This window comes from Canis lupus, chromosome 29, assembly GCF_011100685.1.
Source record: "Canis lupus familiaris isolate Mischka breed German Shepherd chromosome 29, alternate assembly UU_Cfam_GSD_1.0, whole genome shotgun sequence".
Lineage (NCBI taxonomy): Eukaryota > Metazoa > Chordata > Mammalia > Carnivora > Canidae > Canis > Canis lupus.
In genome coordinates, this window is record NC_049250.1 from 32351189 (window position 1) to 32367561 (window position 16373).

A 16373-nucleotide genomic window follows, 5' to 3' on the forward strand; every position below is an offset into this window, starting at 1 on the left:
TCCAGGATCACACCCCAGGCTGCAGGCGGCACCAAACCGCTGCTATTTTTAGACGAGACTGTTTATGAACAGAGAAATAAAATAGGAAGTGACACGGGTAGACAATTAGTAGCTCCTCCTTGGGATTAGTCCATAAGATGACATGAAGTATTCTTACTGTGTTCTTTTATTTTTGCGGGCTTCGTGTCACGACCTTTAATATTTCATATATTTTTTCCCCACTCTAACATCTGCTGGCTTTTAAATGGAATAATTTCTTTGGTATTTGCTAGGTTTCAGAGCTATTGTTCCCAAGCAACTGACCAGGTCAAATTTGGGATTGGGCTCTCATGCTGTCAACTTAATAATTAATCTTTTTTTGGCTTTAAAATACGAATTGTCCTTTATTTCATTGTGCTTTGCCCCCCCACCCCCTTTTTAAAAAACAGGCTGCAGATACTCTGGCTGTGAGACAAAAGAGAAGAATTTATGATATCACCAATGTCTTGGAGGGAATTGACCTGATTGAAAAAAAGTCAAAAAACAGTATACAATGGAAGTAAGTCACAAACCAGCACCCTAGTCTAAAACCTTTATTTTTCTTCCTATGCTCTGTAAGATCTGACCTGTTTAGCTCTCCTAAATCCTCTCTCTTGGCCCCCTGGTCTCACCAGGCAGGCGCCTTGTCCTTCCCTGCACACCGCTCTGGGCCTCTGTATGTGTCACTCCTGTGTTGGCATGTTGCCTTGCTCTGTCCACTGTTGATTTACAGTCTGAACATTCACAACTTATTTTCTCCCTCAGGATGCTCATTTGGCACACACTGCATGCTGCTTTGTATTATTAATCCCTCTCTGCCTAAGTGTATAGCTGCCCAGCTAACATAAACTCCTTAAGATCAGGAACTACATGCTATATGTAGGAATGTGTACCATATATATAGTAAGTTGATCGAAATGCATGTTGTCATTTGTTAACTGTTGTATGGTTGTATGTTTGAATGTAAAAAATCCTTTCTGTTCTGCAGATTTGTCCCCTTTGGCCTTAGTTTTGTGTTTTGTTTTGTTTTAAAGCCAGAATCTCACCAAAATATTAAAAGGTGGTAATTTATTTTACCAGCATCTCAGTCTACATCTTGACACTTCCAGGTGTGACTGTTTAGCTCTGACACCCCTTTGGTGCCCGTCACTAGCCTGGCCTTTCAGAGGACAAGCACCATTCTAGGGCATACTGAAAACTTTTTTTTTTTTGACTTTATAAAAATTTTCATTTTCTGTATGGCAAAAACATTGAGAATTTTGATAATCTGATTGTTCTTGCTGATACATTTTCTAAGCAAATATATTCAGAGGTACGATGTTTAAGTTTTCTAAGGATTTTAATGCTTGATTTTTAGAAAATTACAAAGATTTTTGTTTTGAATAAATTACTAAGTCAGTTTTTATTATTACTATAAAAAGTAAATGATGTTAACCTGGGCCTGATACTGGGAATACTAATTCTTGTATGTTTTTAAGAGGTGTAGGTGCTGGCTGTAATACTAAAGAAGTCATAGATAGATTAAGATATCTTAAAGCTGAAATTGAAGATCTAGAACTGAAGGAAAGAGAACTTGATCAGCAGAAGTTGTGGCTACAGCAAAGCATCAAAAATGTGATGGACGACTCCATTAATAATAGATATCCTTTTAAATAAGTTACACATAAAATAAATAAATAAATAAGTTACACATATAGCTGTAGAATTTGTATTTATATATTTTCCAGTCTGAAGATCAGTTACTTTATTCTATTGTTTTTTAAAAAAGTTTTATAAGTGAATATATTTTAATTTTATATTATTCTAGTAATTTATACTAACATTTGAAAAGTTTTTACTTTTTAAAGTACATAATACATCTATTAACATTCTTGTGTTGCATTGAGAAAAATTCATCTACTTTCAATCTCTCATTGATAGGATGCAGTATGCTAGCTAAAGTGTGCATGGGGGTTTCTGAATATTAGAAGTCATTGTTAAATGTATAGGTATATTTAAATAATTATGCTCAGTGTTCTGAAGTGGTTAAAAATTCAGTAGTTCTGAAAGTTTTGAAAAATTAATATTTACTTAAAAATAAAATATCATGAGCCTGCAATCAATCCAGGATACTTTCTGCCTAATATTAACTCAAAGATAGTACCTGCTTGAGTTTGGGGACCAAGGCTTATGTATTTATCATATTACTTTGGGGAAAAAAATTAGCGTTTACTTCATGTGTTTCTTAAAAATCACTGTTCTCTTAAATACCAATGATTCTGTTGATTTGTAAACTTATGCATACTCTTATGGAATTTTTTAATGGCCTTTATCTCCTACCACTTCTCATGAATTTTGACTAATGTATACAACTAATTTTTTATGTTGTTTTGTAATCTGTTGAATAAGTCCATGATCTCATTTGCTATTTCCTTTCTATGAATCAAAGCTCCTTAACAGTTTGATAACAATGGGGTTTTCAAGCTGTGCCTTGTGGTGCCCCAAGATACAAAAACCATTGAACTAGTTGATCTCGGACTTTGCTGCACTGCTTTCCAAGATTTTGGCCATTCCCAATTCCCTAAACCATGACTCAGGAAGATTCTCGATTTGGAGGTCTATCTGGTCACTGTCCACTCCTGCTGATAACATCCTTTTCCCCATCAATATTTTCCCTTCCAGAAGCTCTGCTCCATGAGCAATATGCACTGTTTTTCATCTCCCTCTCAAAGGTCCTTAGATGTCACAGAAATAAAAAAATGACTTCTCAGAGCAAAGGATGGGCACTCTTCTTATGGACCTCTGTCTTTGCCTTTTTAGACTAAATACCTTTTTTTAAATTTTACTTTTTAAACCTTATCCTGTGTGGCAGCACCTTCATGCATTGGTCATTTTGTTTGTTTTGGCCTGCAGATTTATTAATTTAAATGCCTAGACCTTGGTATACACATTGTTCCTTAACTCTCATGACAGTACATTTTCCTATGTAACTCATGAAGACATCTGTAATTGCTTTAATGGTAAGTACTTTTAGTCAGTTTGTTCTAACATTCTTCTTCTGATCCACCTGTTTAGTAAAGAGTGATTCGAAATTCCCCAGGCACTCACCCTAAGTCCTTATTTTCAGGAACTAAGGACATTCTGTGTCCCTCCCTCTGCAGAGCCTCTGTAGTTATAGGTGCTTTTGTTTCTGTTCTCATGACTATAACTGCCTTTCGGTTTTCACCTCATTGACTGTATTGGTAGGTGTAAACTGGGTGTGGGCAGGGCAGCTAAGTCAGAGATTAAACAGGAGTCTCAAAGTCGCAGAACTGGAGGGTCAGTGACCAAATTTGAACAAAACATGGTTCTCACTGGCACTGTTTATGAAACTGTATGGAGCAAATGTGCTGGTCACAGTGCACTTCAAAGAAAACATGAGGGCAGAGTTAGGTGAATCCATTATATTACCAGGACAATGATTCCTACCCCTGCCTCCATGTTTTCCCCCTGAAAGGACAATACAGTGTATTAATAACTATAGCGGGAAAGGGGCTATATTCCCATAATTATACTGCAAGTATGAAATTTTGCATACATGTTTACATTTAGTTATGCTGGCTTATTAAAAGGACAGTCTTGTGCGTTACGCACATAAAAAAAAAGATCTGCCAGGCACCTTGCCAGGTGAAGTCTGACTTTCCAAGGCTGTGTTGACGATATGTGTGGACTTACTGCTTTCCTCTGCCACCTTATGTCCTAAACTTTCTTTTCTTTTCTTTTTTTTTGATTTTATTTATTTATTTGAGAGAGAGAGTGCACACAGCACAAGTCGGGGGAGGGGCAGAGAGAGTGGGAGAAGCCGACTCCCCAAGCAGCAGGGAGCCCAATGCAGGGCTTGATCCCAGGATCCTGGGATCATGACCTGAGTGGAAGGCAGCTGCTTAACCAACTGAGCCACCCAGGCATCCCTGTTCTGAGCATTCTAAGAAAGTTTGGGGAAAGTATTTTTAATTTTCAACTCAACAGAGTCTGCTTTGAATTTAGCTTTTAAAATTAAGTTCACTTAAGCTCAAGATTTCACAGTATCATACCTAATCTCTAGTATTCCTAGACACTTCAGTAATTTAAAAATCTCAAGTAAACAGTGTTATTTGAGGCTAAAGGTTTCAAGAACCTCCGATTTTACACAAGACAAGATAAAATTAACGAGCTTTGTTCATGAGAATAGAGCTAACGCTGAATATTTACCCTCTTTTAAGATCTACATATATTACCTCATCTAATCCCTAAACAAGCCAATGCAGTAAGTTATATTTCCCTCATTTTACAGAATTAGGAACTAAAGCCCAAGGTCACCTAACCTGGGATTCAAACCCAAGCATTCTGACTCCAGAGTCCATACTCTTGCCACTGTATTCCAAGATCACTGTATCTTCTAAAATTTAAAAATATTTTTTTCACCAGGTGATACACTTTTGGCCATTCAAGCACCTTCTGGTACTCAGCTGGAGGTACCTATCCCAGAAATGGTATGTAGGATAACTTTTTTTTTTTTAATTTTATTTATTTATGATAGTCACACAGAGAGAGAGAGAGAGAGAGGCAGAGACATAGGCAGAGGGAGAAGCAGGCTCCATGCACTGGGAGGCTGACATGGGATTCGATCCCAGGTCTCCAGGATCGCGCCCTGGGCCAAAGGCAGGTGCGCTAAACTGCTGCGCCACCCAGGGATCCCATGTAGGAGAACTTTTCTTAAAATTGACCTACTGTCTTTAAGAGGGACAAGTGTTTTCTCTTTAGCTGTACAAGAGCTAACCGTGTGTAAACACTTTCAATGACTGCTTCTTAAGTTTTTTATCTGAAAGTATTGATATCTGAATTTGGATGACTTTAGTAAAATTACAGAAGTGACCGATTCATTTAACATTTTTTGGTTTTTAAAGATTTTATTTATTTATTCATGAGAGACACAGAGAGAGAGAGAGAGGCAGAGACACAGGTAGAGGGAGAAGCAGGTTCCATGCAGGGAGCCTGACATGGGACTCGATCCCGGGGCTCCGGGGTCATGCCCTGAGCCAAAGGCAGACGCTCAACCACTGAGCCCCCCCTGGTGTCCCCCATTTAACATTCTGATTACCAGTTTTATCAAATTTGATTTTGAGCTAGAAGACATGAAGGAATGGGTAATGATACAGTCAGTAATGTTTGAAGAATCAATTAAAATGTTATAACTGATATAACAGTCCTGACTACGGAGAAAGTTCAACTTGAATATCAACAATAATAATAACAACAATAATAACAACAATAATAGATTGCCTTAAGTTGAGTCAGTCGATTTATTGACTCTGCTATATATAATTCTATGCTATATGTATAATTAGTGCCTAATAGCTTTGCTTATCTTAGTTTTTAATGTTCCAAGGTACTTAGAAATGTTAATATTTATTCATTTGTTTATAACCAATACCTTTAAAGGGTCAGAATGGACAAAAGAAATACCAGATCAATCTAAAGAGTCATTCAGGACCTATCCACGTGCTGCTTATAAATAAAGAGTCCAGTTCGTCTAAGCCTGTGGTTTTTCCTGTCCCCCCACCTGATGACCTCACACAACCCTCCTCTCAGCCCTCCACTCCCGTGACTGCACAGAAATCCAACATAGCAACCCAGAATCTGCCTGAACATGTCTCCGAAAGAAGCCAAAATCTTCAACAGACACCAGCCACAGACTTATCATCAGGTGGGTCTAGGGCCTTTGTTTTAAAAAGTCAAGAAGGGAGAATATGAATACTGTATTAAACAAGTTGGTGAGCTGTTCTGAATGTCAGCTATGGTTATTCTCTTACCAAACACAGGAGGCAAAATGGTAAGCTTAATAAATATTTAGAGTCCCCTGTGTGCCCAGCACTGGGATAGGTGTGATGAGGAAAATTTTAAAACGGACCCTGCCTTTAATTATATTACTACAGATTTGTTTCTGAGGTAACGTAGATGTACAATCTGATTGTATGTTCAGACACACAGACAATTGGATACAGTATAATGTGGTTACGACTGTAGACTTTTAAACAGAGACCAAGGAAAAGATAGTTGATGGGCCTAAGTATGCAGTGTTCCATAGGATTCCATGTTTGGAATTAATCGAAATTTGTTCATTTCCCCCCACTTTTACTATTTACATATGTCAGGTTTTTCTTTTCTTTTTTTTTGTTTTTTTAATCAGAGGCTTACTTTTGGTAAGGTTCTTTTATCTCTTAAGTCACTCTAGTATTAAGTGAGTTAAATGCGTTCCAATTACCTTTAAGAAAAATCAAAACTGATGTATAGTGACACTTGCCTCCTTTCTTCATACTCTTATTGTCATACTTTTTATTTGGAAGGCTTAGTTTTATGTATTTGAAAAAAGGTCTCAATTCCAATTTAGGATATCTTGCCTTCCTAAGTCGTTTAATCTGAAATGAAAGTAACTAAAACTCTAAAAACTGGGTATTAGGAGGGGTCCAGATCTAAATTATAGAAACTTCCTTGGCACTCAATTTTTTTTTTTCCTGTGGTTACATGGCCAGGTATTTAGCCACTCCTTACAGATCCCAAATAAAGGGCCCATGGCAGCTATTCTCTGAATAGTTATTGAATGATTGACTTAGTCATGCCAGTCTAGATGTAATATTTTAGACCATTAAAAACGACACTGTAGGACAGCCTGGGTGGCTCAGCGGTTTAGCGCCACCTTCAGCCCAGAGCGTGATCCTGGAGTCCCCTATCGGGTTCCCTGCAGGGAGCCCGCTTCTCCTTCTGCCTGTGTCTCTGCCTCTCTCTCTCTCTCTGTGTGTCTCATGAATAAATAAACAAAATCTTTAAAAAACCAAAAAACAAAAAAAACGACATTGTATACAATCCCATGTTTATTTTCACCTTTGGCACACATCTCATGTGTCATGGAATGTGGCATGAGGCTTACTACTCTGGGAGTTCACAATAGTTAAGAATAAGGCTATAAAGATCTAACTGGACACAAAATACTTTTTCAGCCTCCTCCTTTTCTTCCTCTATAACTATTCCGATACTTACAGATATAGAATGAGGTGCACAGCAGAAAGCGTTCTTCTTAAAAAGTTTATGATCTAATCATAATCTAGTGGGAGATGTATAAAGGCAGACAAGTTTTATGTGGTTTAACTTAGACACAATTAGTACATCAGCCTCCACAAAGCATTAAATTTCTGTATATGGTTTTGTATTTGGAAATAGTAGAGAAGAGTAATTTCGGTTCAGATGAGGGAGAACTTTAATGACTTGGGACTTTAGCTCATAAGCCAATGAAGATTCCCCAAGAAGGGAAGTAGCATACTTAGAGCTGTGTACTGGTGAGCACAGGAGTAACACGATTAGCAAAGAGGATGCTTTTGGGAAACAGAAGAGATTAGAGGCAGTGGAGACTAAAAATCTGATGTCTGCAGTTATGCAACAAGGAGAGAACATTAACACTAAAATGGGTGATAATAGGATTGGAGAGAGAAATAAAGAGGATTTGAGAAATACTGTTTAGGCAAAATAAAATATGTGAGATCTGGAGATAAATTTAACAGGAGGAATGGAAAGTGATGCTGAAGTTTTAAGGTTGGGTGACTGGGAGAATTACAGTACCACTGACTTTGTAAAACCGAAGGAGTCAGTTTTGGGCGAATGACAAGTCTTTTGATCTACATCTTGAGTTTGGAAGCTTTAAAGTAATGCCAAGCACAGAGTAGGTGCTCATGAAAATGGTATCTTTTTCATAAAGTTCTATGACCTTAACACTGTGCTGTTAATCAAGCTGCTGTTTAACTGTTTTATGCTGTTTAAATATATGCTGCATTTAAATAAAATTGCTTTTTACTATTAAACTATATAAATAGACATGTGACAAAACTTTATCACATTTGTTTCCAGCAGGATCTATTAGTGGAGATATCATTGATGAGTTAATGTCTTCTGATGGTAAGCAGTTCAAAGTTTTACTATTTATCAAGAATGCTTTTCTAGAATTTGTAAGTGGCATGATTTAAAAGAAATGCAGAACCTATGTTTTTTAACTGCTTAACATCCTATGATGATTTATGAAAGATCTCCCACTTAATAGTAAATCATAGGCATCCTTCAGAATTTTTATTTTTCTGCATTATGAGAAAAAAAGAGCCCATAAGGGGATACTTATTACTGTCACTGAATAAATTTCTAGTTAGTAAACTAGCCCTTTTCATATCTAAAGAATGTGGCCAAGAAGAGTAAAATTATTATAGGTAATCTCAAAATCCAGTTTTGTAAATAATCTAACCAAGACCATTTCAAGCAACCAGTTGAAGTCCCTGAACTATTATTATTATTTTAAAATATTTTATTTATTTGAGAGAGAGTATAAGCAAAGGGAAGGAAAGGCAGAGGGAGAAGGAGAAGCAGACTCTTCACTGAGCAGGGAGCCCAATGCAGGGGCTCAATCCCAGGACCCTGGGATCATGACCTGAGCTGAAGGCAGAAACTTAATCGACTGAGCCACCCAGGTGCCCCTCCATGAACTATTATTAACATTAGCCAAGTCGTCATCTAATCTGAATTAATTCTTAAAAATACAAAAAAAATAATTTTTAATTACTTTAATAATAACTCTTGGCTTCACCTTTTTGTAAGTTCTTAGATTCAGTCCTGGTTCCTAACAAATATAGCCAAACCTAGGAAGTTGTAACTATTAAAGAGGCAAATGGTACAGTAACCATTAGAGATTAAACATTTCTGTAAAAACAGAACATCAGCAGATTAAGTTGAGTTCCTACTTTTGTTTTCAAAGTAGTAACTTCGGCAGCCTCCGTGGCGCAGCGTTTTAGCGCCGCCTGCAGCCCAGGGCATGATCCTGGAGACTCTGGATTGAGTCCCACGTCAGGCTCTCTGTATGATTGATGCCTGCTTCTCCCTCTGCCTGTGTCTCTGCCTCTCTGTCTTTATGAATAAATAAATAAAATCTTAAAAAAAAAATAGTAGTAACTTATTTAGCACATCAGAGGATATACTTTGGCCAATGTTTCTGAAGCACATATTTTAGTGTGACAAGTTCAAGCCATAAAAATTTTAACCTCTTTTTCTCAAGCTTTACCTATGCATACCAATGCATAAATTATCTTTAAATGAGAATCCTTCAAAATATACAGTATCTTACAAGTCATTAATTTGATTACTTTTTCTATTATATAGTTAAAAAATTCTTATACATAATTTGGGTTGATGAATTTGAACAGGTTTGCTAAAAATCATTAACTGTATGTAAAACCTGTGTTTAACACTGTATTTTTTTTGCTTACAGTGTTTCCTCTCTTACGGCTTTCTCCTACCCCGGCAGATGACTACAACTTTAATTTAGATGATAATGAAGGAGTTTGTGATCTGTTTGATGTCCAGATACTAAATTATTAGATTCCACTGGAAACTTGGGACTGTTATCTACCTCTAACTGTAACATTTTAGACTTCTTAATAACCTAAGTATTTAAAATAATGAATGTAACACCTTTTTAGTTCACTGATTCTGAAGTGTTCTCTAATACTTTCTTTTTTACTTCACAAAACTTCATAAAAACAAAGGGCTCTTTTCAACCAAGAACAAAGGGTTTTGTCAAGGGAAAAGTTGATTTAATACCCATAAATCTCCCCCTCACCCTCAAGTAATTACATCCTGAGATTTCCACTTTTCTTCCAATTCTGAATCCTTGTTTTTCCCTCATCTGAGAGCAAAGTTAAAGTAGACTTAAGGCCATTGAAAACAAAAATGTTGGCCAACAGCTCATCACTTGTTTGTCTTATATTTTTTTACTGCCACGAAACTGTCCATGTTTCTGTGTGTCCTCCAATCCAAACACACATTCACTGCCACTTATAAAGTGAAGGATGTAAAGTAGGATATATTAACTGTTTCAGTGAACGGATTTTGTGAAGTGCCTTCTGTTTTAGCACTTTAAGTTTATCACATTTTGTTGACTTCTGACATTCCACTTTCCTAGATTATAGGAAAGATCTGTTTATGTAGTTTGTTTTAAAAATGTGCCAATGCCTGTACATTAACAAGATTTTTAAAAATAAAACTGTATAAAACATTTAATTTATTGGTCTTTTGGGGGGGATTTGATGTATCTCCAGTGTATTACAACTGAGCCATTAATCTTGTTGCTTCATCAACATTAACTGGTTCATTTTCATGACACTGCTGAGGAATCTGAAGGGAGAAAAATGTTATATATTAAAATGTAGATAACAACAGTGAATAAAAATGACTTCTATAGAATTGATTATCTAATTTCTTCCAGGCATACCTTTGGAAGTAGAATAATAAATTCTCATATTTAGACTCAATGTTTTAGAGTCTGAATATGATTCAATATGCTATATATATTATAGGGCCAAGTATAGCAGAGAGCCAAATACTAAAAATTACACTCAACTTACTGGCTTTAAAAAGTTGGGAGTTTAACTTATTAGCCATAACAAAAGGAAAGGATTCCTACTCACCAGCTGTTTCTGCAGAGGTTCAAGGGAAAGGCCTTTTGAGAAATTTGCAAGTTCCTTTTGTATATCTACAAAAGCTTTATTCACTCTGTTAACTTTTTCATCATTCACAATGTTTATCTTTTAAAAAAGAAAAAAGGCCATTAACGATAAAATATATCCAACTTTAATTCAACTTTGTTAAACCTAAAAATCTAAACATTCATTAACCCTACCCATTTTTGGGGAAAAGTCACACAAAATTTCTTATGGTCTTACTGGGAAATTTTGGACAAAAGGTTCTGGTTTTTTAAAAATAAAAATTATGTGGACATACCTCAGATACAGAGTTGGTTTAGGCACTGAAATACACGACCACACTCCTTTTTAGGCTATGGTAGTATCCTTTCTCATTATAAAACAAGGAACCCGGATTGATGATTTACTCTCCTTCTAACAGTCCATCTCTGAATCCTTCCTTGATCTTATTGGAAGTCCCTTCCAGTCACTGGAGGACAATTTCCCTTGCAGCACTCCTCTCTTAAATCTAAGAGGTGAGGTGATATTCTTGTTCTTCACTGCTGCTCTCAAACCATTTCTCCTTAAAAACTCAGCTCCTTTGCACCTAATGCATCAGAACATTCTGATACTTCTTCCCTCACTATGTCACCTATCAACACATTTATTTGCTCCCTCACGCAGGATCTCAAACGTTGGCTCACTGACCTCTCTTATGCCTGGTGATGGTCTTCCAACAGAAATCGAATCCTATGGTTTCTTCATCTTTTCAAGTCCTCAACTGCAGGGTTCTTTCCTACCACCTACCTTCAGCCACACACTCCCAAGGGATCACCTTTGGCTGCCTCATTGCTTGTGACTGGACTACCTCCTGTTCTTCTAGTTGATTTAGTTTACTAACATTAACCATTCGTAAGTCTTACTGAAATCGTCTCCCACAAGTTTCACTATTTTTCACATTTTCATATCTTCACTTTTCCTTTAGCCAGCAGATTCCATGACCGTTATTTACTCAACCATTTCTTTCTTAACTTTCCTTCTCTTTTCTCCCTTAATCAAACCTGCTGGGCAACCTAGTCAAATCCAATTGACAGCTTTTTCTGAGACTAAAAGTGAATCTGGAGGAAATGATGACTGACTGGCTTGCTTCACTTTGAGTTTGTGACCACAAACTTGAATTTACCACAGAGATAATGGTAATAAGCCCAGCAATCTTACAACCTCCACTTAGTTAAGTTAGGCAACTTTCGGAGCAAACTATGATAATTTCTCTAACCAGCCTGCTTATCCAGATTTCCCTCTTTTAGATCTATTAGTATACATAAAGCTTCTAGTATGACCTCCTGTCAGTCAAATACACCAAGTTTTTCCCTAGCTTGAGGCCTTTGCATTTGCTATTCTCTACCTAGAATATGCTGCTTCCAACACTTAACTTTAGACTAACTGCTCCTTTTTTGGATACCAGCTTCATTGTCAACTTTGAGGATAACCCTATATAAAATTGTCACTCCCTACCCATATCATATCACCTAGCTTTATTTTCTTTTTTTTTTTCTTTATTTTCTTTATAGCACTTATAAGTCATAAAATCCTTGATCAAAAAGCTCAATTTAGATAGTTGATAAAAACTGAAAGATAAAATGTTACATTTCTATGACTATTATGACAATTACTAAGTCCTGAGAGCTGACTCCACCTACTACTTAAACTTGAAAATATTCCTTTGAAGAATTTTCTTCAAGAATCTATGTAGGCTCAAAGAAATTTCCCATTTCCCAAATATTTTTTGGGGGAAAAAAAAAGGCACAAAAACAGACAAACATCTTTATTTTCAAATTTTGCATTTTAAGAAAGAAAAGATCTTATTTTATAGGTTTTTGTTTGAGATGTTGATACCTTCAGGGAGACCAGAATTAGGAGAAAAAGAATGGGGGGGGGGGGGGGGTGCTGACCAGCATTTTATGTCTTTTCTTTGTTAGGAGGTTCTTGACTATATTTGAGTTCAGAGATAAGAACTGTTTCCCATACTATGGTTTTTGACTGATAAAGCTTTTAAAAACAGTTCTTTGAATGACTGATAAAGCTTTTAAATCCATTCTTTGGAGCCTCATGCATTTGCAATTAAAGTGTCTTTTCTTTTTTCACACATCTACATCAAAAAAGGGAGGTAAGTTTTTTTATTTAAAAAAAAAATGTTGAAAATTATCCTGCCTTTGTGAGAAAAGAACCTGTATTACATAAGAGCATCTGGTTTCCCAGTGGCTTTACAACTATGCTTTGCTAGTAAACAATAAAGTTAGAGTGGGTACTCACCTTCTTAAGATTAGTGGTAACTGGTTTTGCTTTGTTTTTGGACTTAAAGTTTTTTTGGCTGGCTATATGAAATACACTCCTGGACTTCTGTCCTCTTAGTTTGTTCTTGGCCATTGTCTAGGGGAAAAAAAAAAAAAAAAGGAGCTCAATTAACTGCCCACATTTATAAACTATAAATCAATTTAAGTTTTTAAAGTAAAGATACTAATTTAAGAAATTGCATTTTATTCTTGATTGTTTTTAAAGTTGTTGCATATATTAAATTATTTTCATGTCTTTCATCGTTACTAGATTTTCTGCTGTTTGAGTGCAGAGTATATCTTATTCTTTCCTGTATCTCTAATACCTGGCCCATCGGAAGTACCATGTTAATTTCTGCTAGTTTAAGTCATTAATACCAACACAAGTGCTTTCTCAGCTCTCTGCAGCATCTGATCATGTTAACCATCACCAGCCATCCTGCTAGTTTATATACACTACTATGCTATTCTGGTTCCCATCATACTTTAGGATGGACTCCTGTCTCCTTTCTCATTCCTTTATACTTGCCTCACTTTCTCACTTACGTACACTTCCTCAAAATCAGTCCTTAATCTTAACTTCCTACCTTAAATTACTTTCACAACTTCCATATCACCTCTATCTGAATGGCTCTTAGCTTGAAACTTTACTTATTTTCTTGGTTCTACAGAGCACTAAGCCTTATAAATCTTACACGTCTCACGTTTGCTTTAACAATGCATAGAGGAAAAATTAAAAAATATTAAGTTAAGGGCAGCACCAGTGGTGCAGCGGTTTAGCAACGCCTGCAGCCGGGGTTGTGATCCTGGAGACCCGGGATCGAGTCCTGCGTCAGGCTCCCAACATGGAGCCTGCTTCTCCCTCTGCCTGTGTCTCTGCCTCTCTCTCTCTCTCTCTGTGCCTCTCATGAATAAATAACATCTTAAAAAAATAAACTAAGATTTATTGAGCTTGTAGTATGTGTATAGTATGTGTATACGCACTATGTGAATATTATAGGTGCTTTAATTTACACAAGACTTTGTGGGAGGTACTGTTTATTATCCCCATTTTACAGGTAAAACTGATGCAAAGAGGTTAATTTGACCAATGTCACACTGTTAGTAATGAAGAAGTGACACGATTCAAAGCCAGGGAGACTAGATATGGTCTCATGTATAAATAAAGCCAATACAGAAACATAATGTAATACTGACTGGTTCAGGACTGGATTACTGCTATGGTCGTTAGGTACATTTGGTTAGACCACAGATGGGCAAACTCTATCAATGGACCAAACTTGTCTCTCCAAGTTTTGGTAGCACGCAGCTATGTTTATTATGGCCACCTTCCTGCTACAACGGTGGCCCAAAAAGCCTAAATAATTTATCATCTGGCCCTTTGCAGAAAGATTGCCAACCTCTGGCTTAAGTCATCCGCATTCAAGTCTGTGTGATGAACCTCCCCAATATTAAAAACTTCGAATCACTCTTCCAGTGCACTAGGGGCAGTGCCCTTTGTCCTGGTATAACGTCGGAGCCCCAGATCTAGCTTAAACACACCCAACATACCTCCTGCCACTTCTCTATACACACCCCTCCTAGTTTACTACTTGCTCTCTGAAGACACTGAATGTTCCTTTCTTGCCTTTGCTCAACTTCTCTCTCTCTCTCAACTGAAATTTATATCCTCCTTCAGTGTCTAGCTTCAGTAAACTACTAGGGGGCAGCAATGCTTTCAAACGCCAACCGTCCTCCGACTCCAAACAAACAAACAGGAACACAGTAGGAAATTCATGCTTACGACACGGGAAGCAGAAGATACACATCCTATCCCCACCAACCAGACACTCTAAAATCCTTCCAATAATAGCCCAAATCCAATCACTCATCCAGTATTCGTAACTGACTATGTGCCACGTGTGGTTTAAAAGCGACAGACATAACAAAAAGCGATATACGCATATACGTGCGTGACACAGACACAGACACGGGACATGGCTTTGCCAGCAGCAGCATACACATGGGCACAAGAGGGAGAAGTCCACTGGAACTGTGGGCGTGAGGAGGGTTCACGAGGACCCCAGGAATACCCTGGGGGTGGGGCAATACTGAAGTTCTCTGACAACAACGTGAATACTGGGATGACGGGACGCAACGAAAAACTGGCACCCGGACAGGGCTTACGGCCCACAAGGCGCCGGGGTTTCGGGCCTCCGCCCGCAGGCCGCGGCCCCCTGGGGTTGCCGGAGGCAGCCCGCGACCGAGCCCGGCCTCCAGGCCTCTCTGACACGAGACCCATCAGTCCTGCCCCAAACCCCGAAAACTTCCCGCCACTCTGCCAGAAAACCCACCTCTCACCACACCTTCGATACCCTCGTGCAGCAGCTCACGACCCAGGCGACGCCATCTGCACGCACAGGAGCTTCCGGAAGTTCCGGGGGAGAAGCAGCCAGTCAAAAACTCCTCCCGCAGGCCGTAGTCCCGCCCATCGGGCTAAGCCCCACCCACAGCGCACGGTCCAGCCCAGACGAAGCCCCGCCCACCGGGCGAAGTCCCGCCCACCGAGCACAGTCCCACCCACAGCGCGCGGTCCAGCCCAGACGAAGCCCCGCCCACCGAGCTAAGCCCCACCCACAGCGCAGGTCCAGCCCACACGAAACCCCACCCACTGGGCGAAGCCCCACCCACAACGCAGGTCCAGCCCGGGCGAAGCCCCGCCCACCGACACAGTCCCGCCCACCGAGCCGAGTCCCACCCACAGCGCGCGGACCAGCCCAGACGAAGCCCCGCCCATCGGGCGAAGCCCCACCCACAGAGCACAGTCCCGCCCACCGAGGACAGCCCCACCCACAGCGCGCGGTCCAGCCCAGACGAAGCCCCGCCCACCTGACGTCATTCCGCTCGGGGCGGGGTCCCACCCTCGTAACGTAGCCCCGCCCCTGGGGCGAAGTGTCCGCCCCCCGCCATGGGAGGCCGGGCCCCAAGAGCATCCCTTACCTGCGGCGGGATGGAGGAGCGGCCCTCGGCCCCGGCGAGCTCAGGGCGTTGGAGATGCAGCCAAGCCTGGACTTCCCGCGCGGGAGGTATGTTGCGGAGCGCACTGAGGCGTTTCCGAGGCTCGGAGCCGGGAAGTCCGTCCGCACGTCCGCCCTCAGCCGCAGACTCCGGCCGGCTCTGCCCACCCGCGCTCCCGGGAGGGGGCGCTGCGCACCTGCCCACGCTGCGCACCTGCCCACCCGCCGCACCCGGGAGGGGGCGCTGCGCACCTGCCCACCCGCTCACCTGCCCACCCGCGCACCTGCCCACGCTGCGCACCTGCCCACCCGCGCACCTGCCGCACCCGGGAGGGGGCGCTGCGCACCTGCGCGCACGGCGTCGGGCCTCGCCAGCCGAGCCGAGAATTTTCTTTCCGCCGCATCAGCCACTTGCCTGTTATAGGAAGAGGAACCACTTTTATTTATTTTTTTATATTGACTTTTTTTGAGGAGCCACTTTTACAGTAAATCCTGTCAGTATGTGTATGGTCATCACACACAACAAATTAGGGAAT

The 16373-nt window shown here is 39.8% G+C and overlaps 2 protein-coding genes across 5 annotated transcripts in view; one reads left to right on the forward strand and one right to left on the reverse strand.

Annotated features, from left to right (window-relative positions):
* E2F5 (E2F transcription factor 5) overlaps positions 1–10107 on the forward strand; it is a 27830-nt gene extending 17723 nt beyond the window's left edge. Inside the window, exons 2-8 of one of the 2 annotated variants that reach the window (XM_038579660.1) lie at positions 429–538; positions 1497–1658; positions 2974–3017; positions 4444–4508; positions 5458–5722; positions 7915–7962; positions 9317–10107. In XM_038579660.1, coding sequence (XP_038435588.1) covers positions 429–538; positions 1497–1658; positions 2974–3017; positions 4444–4508; positions 5458–5722; positions 7915–7962; positions 9317–9426 — 804 coding nt within the window. In that variant the 3' untranslated portion in view covers positions 9427–10107. The remainder of the gene's footprint in view (positions 1–428; positions 539–1496; positions 1659–2973; positions 3018–4443; positions 4509–5457; positions 5723–7914; positions 7963–9316) is intronic. The other variant, XM_038579661.1, reaches the window with a different exon arrangement.
* Positions 10088–15940, reverse strand: RBIS (ribosomal biogenesis factor). Of its 3 annotated transcripts, none has more exons than XM_038579664.1 (4): positions 15821–15940; positions 12822–12938; positions 10515–10631; positions 10088–10221 (listed from the first exon to the last, which is right to left on the reverse strand). In XM_038579664.1, exons 2-4 carry the CDS (start codon positions 12933–12935, stop codon positions 10150–10152), a joined length of 303 nt encoding a protein of 100 aa, XP_038435592.1. In that variant the 5' UTR covers positions 12936–12938; positions 15821–15940; the 3' UTR covers positions 10088–10149. The 3 variants fall into 3 exon arrangements, with proteins under 3 accessions (XP_038435592.1, XP_038435591.1, XP_038435590.1); XM_038579663.1 differs by lacking the exon at positions 15821–15940 and adding an exon at positions 15175–15332; XM_038579662.1 differs by lacking the exon at positions 15821–15940 and adding an exon at positions 14805–14827.
* Between the last annotated feature and the right edge of the window lie 433 nt (positions 15941–16373).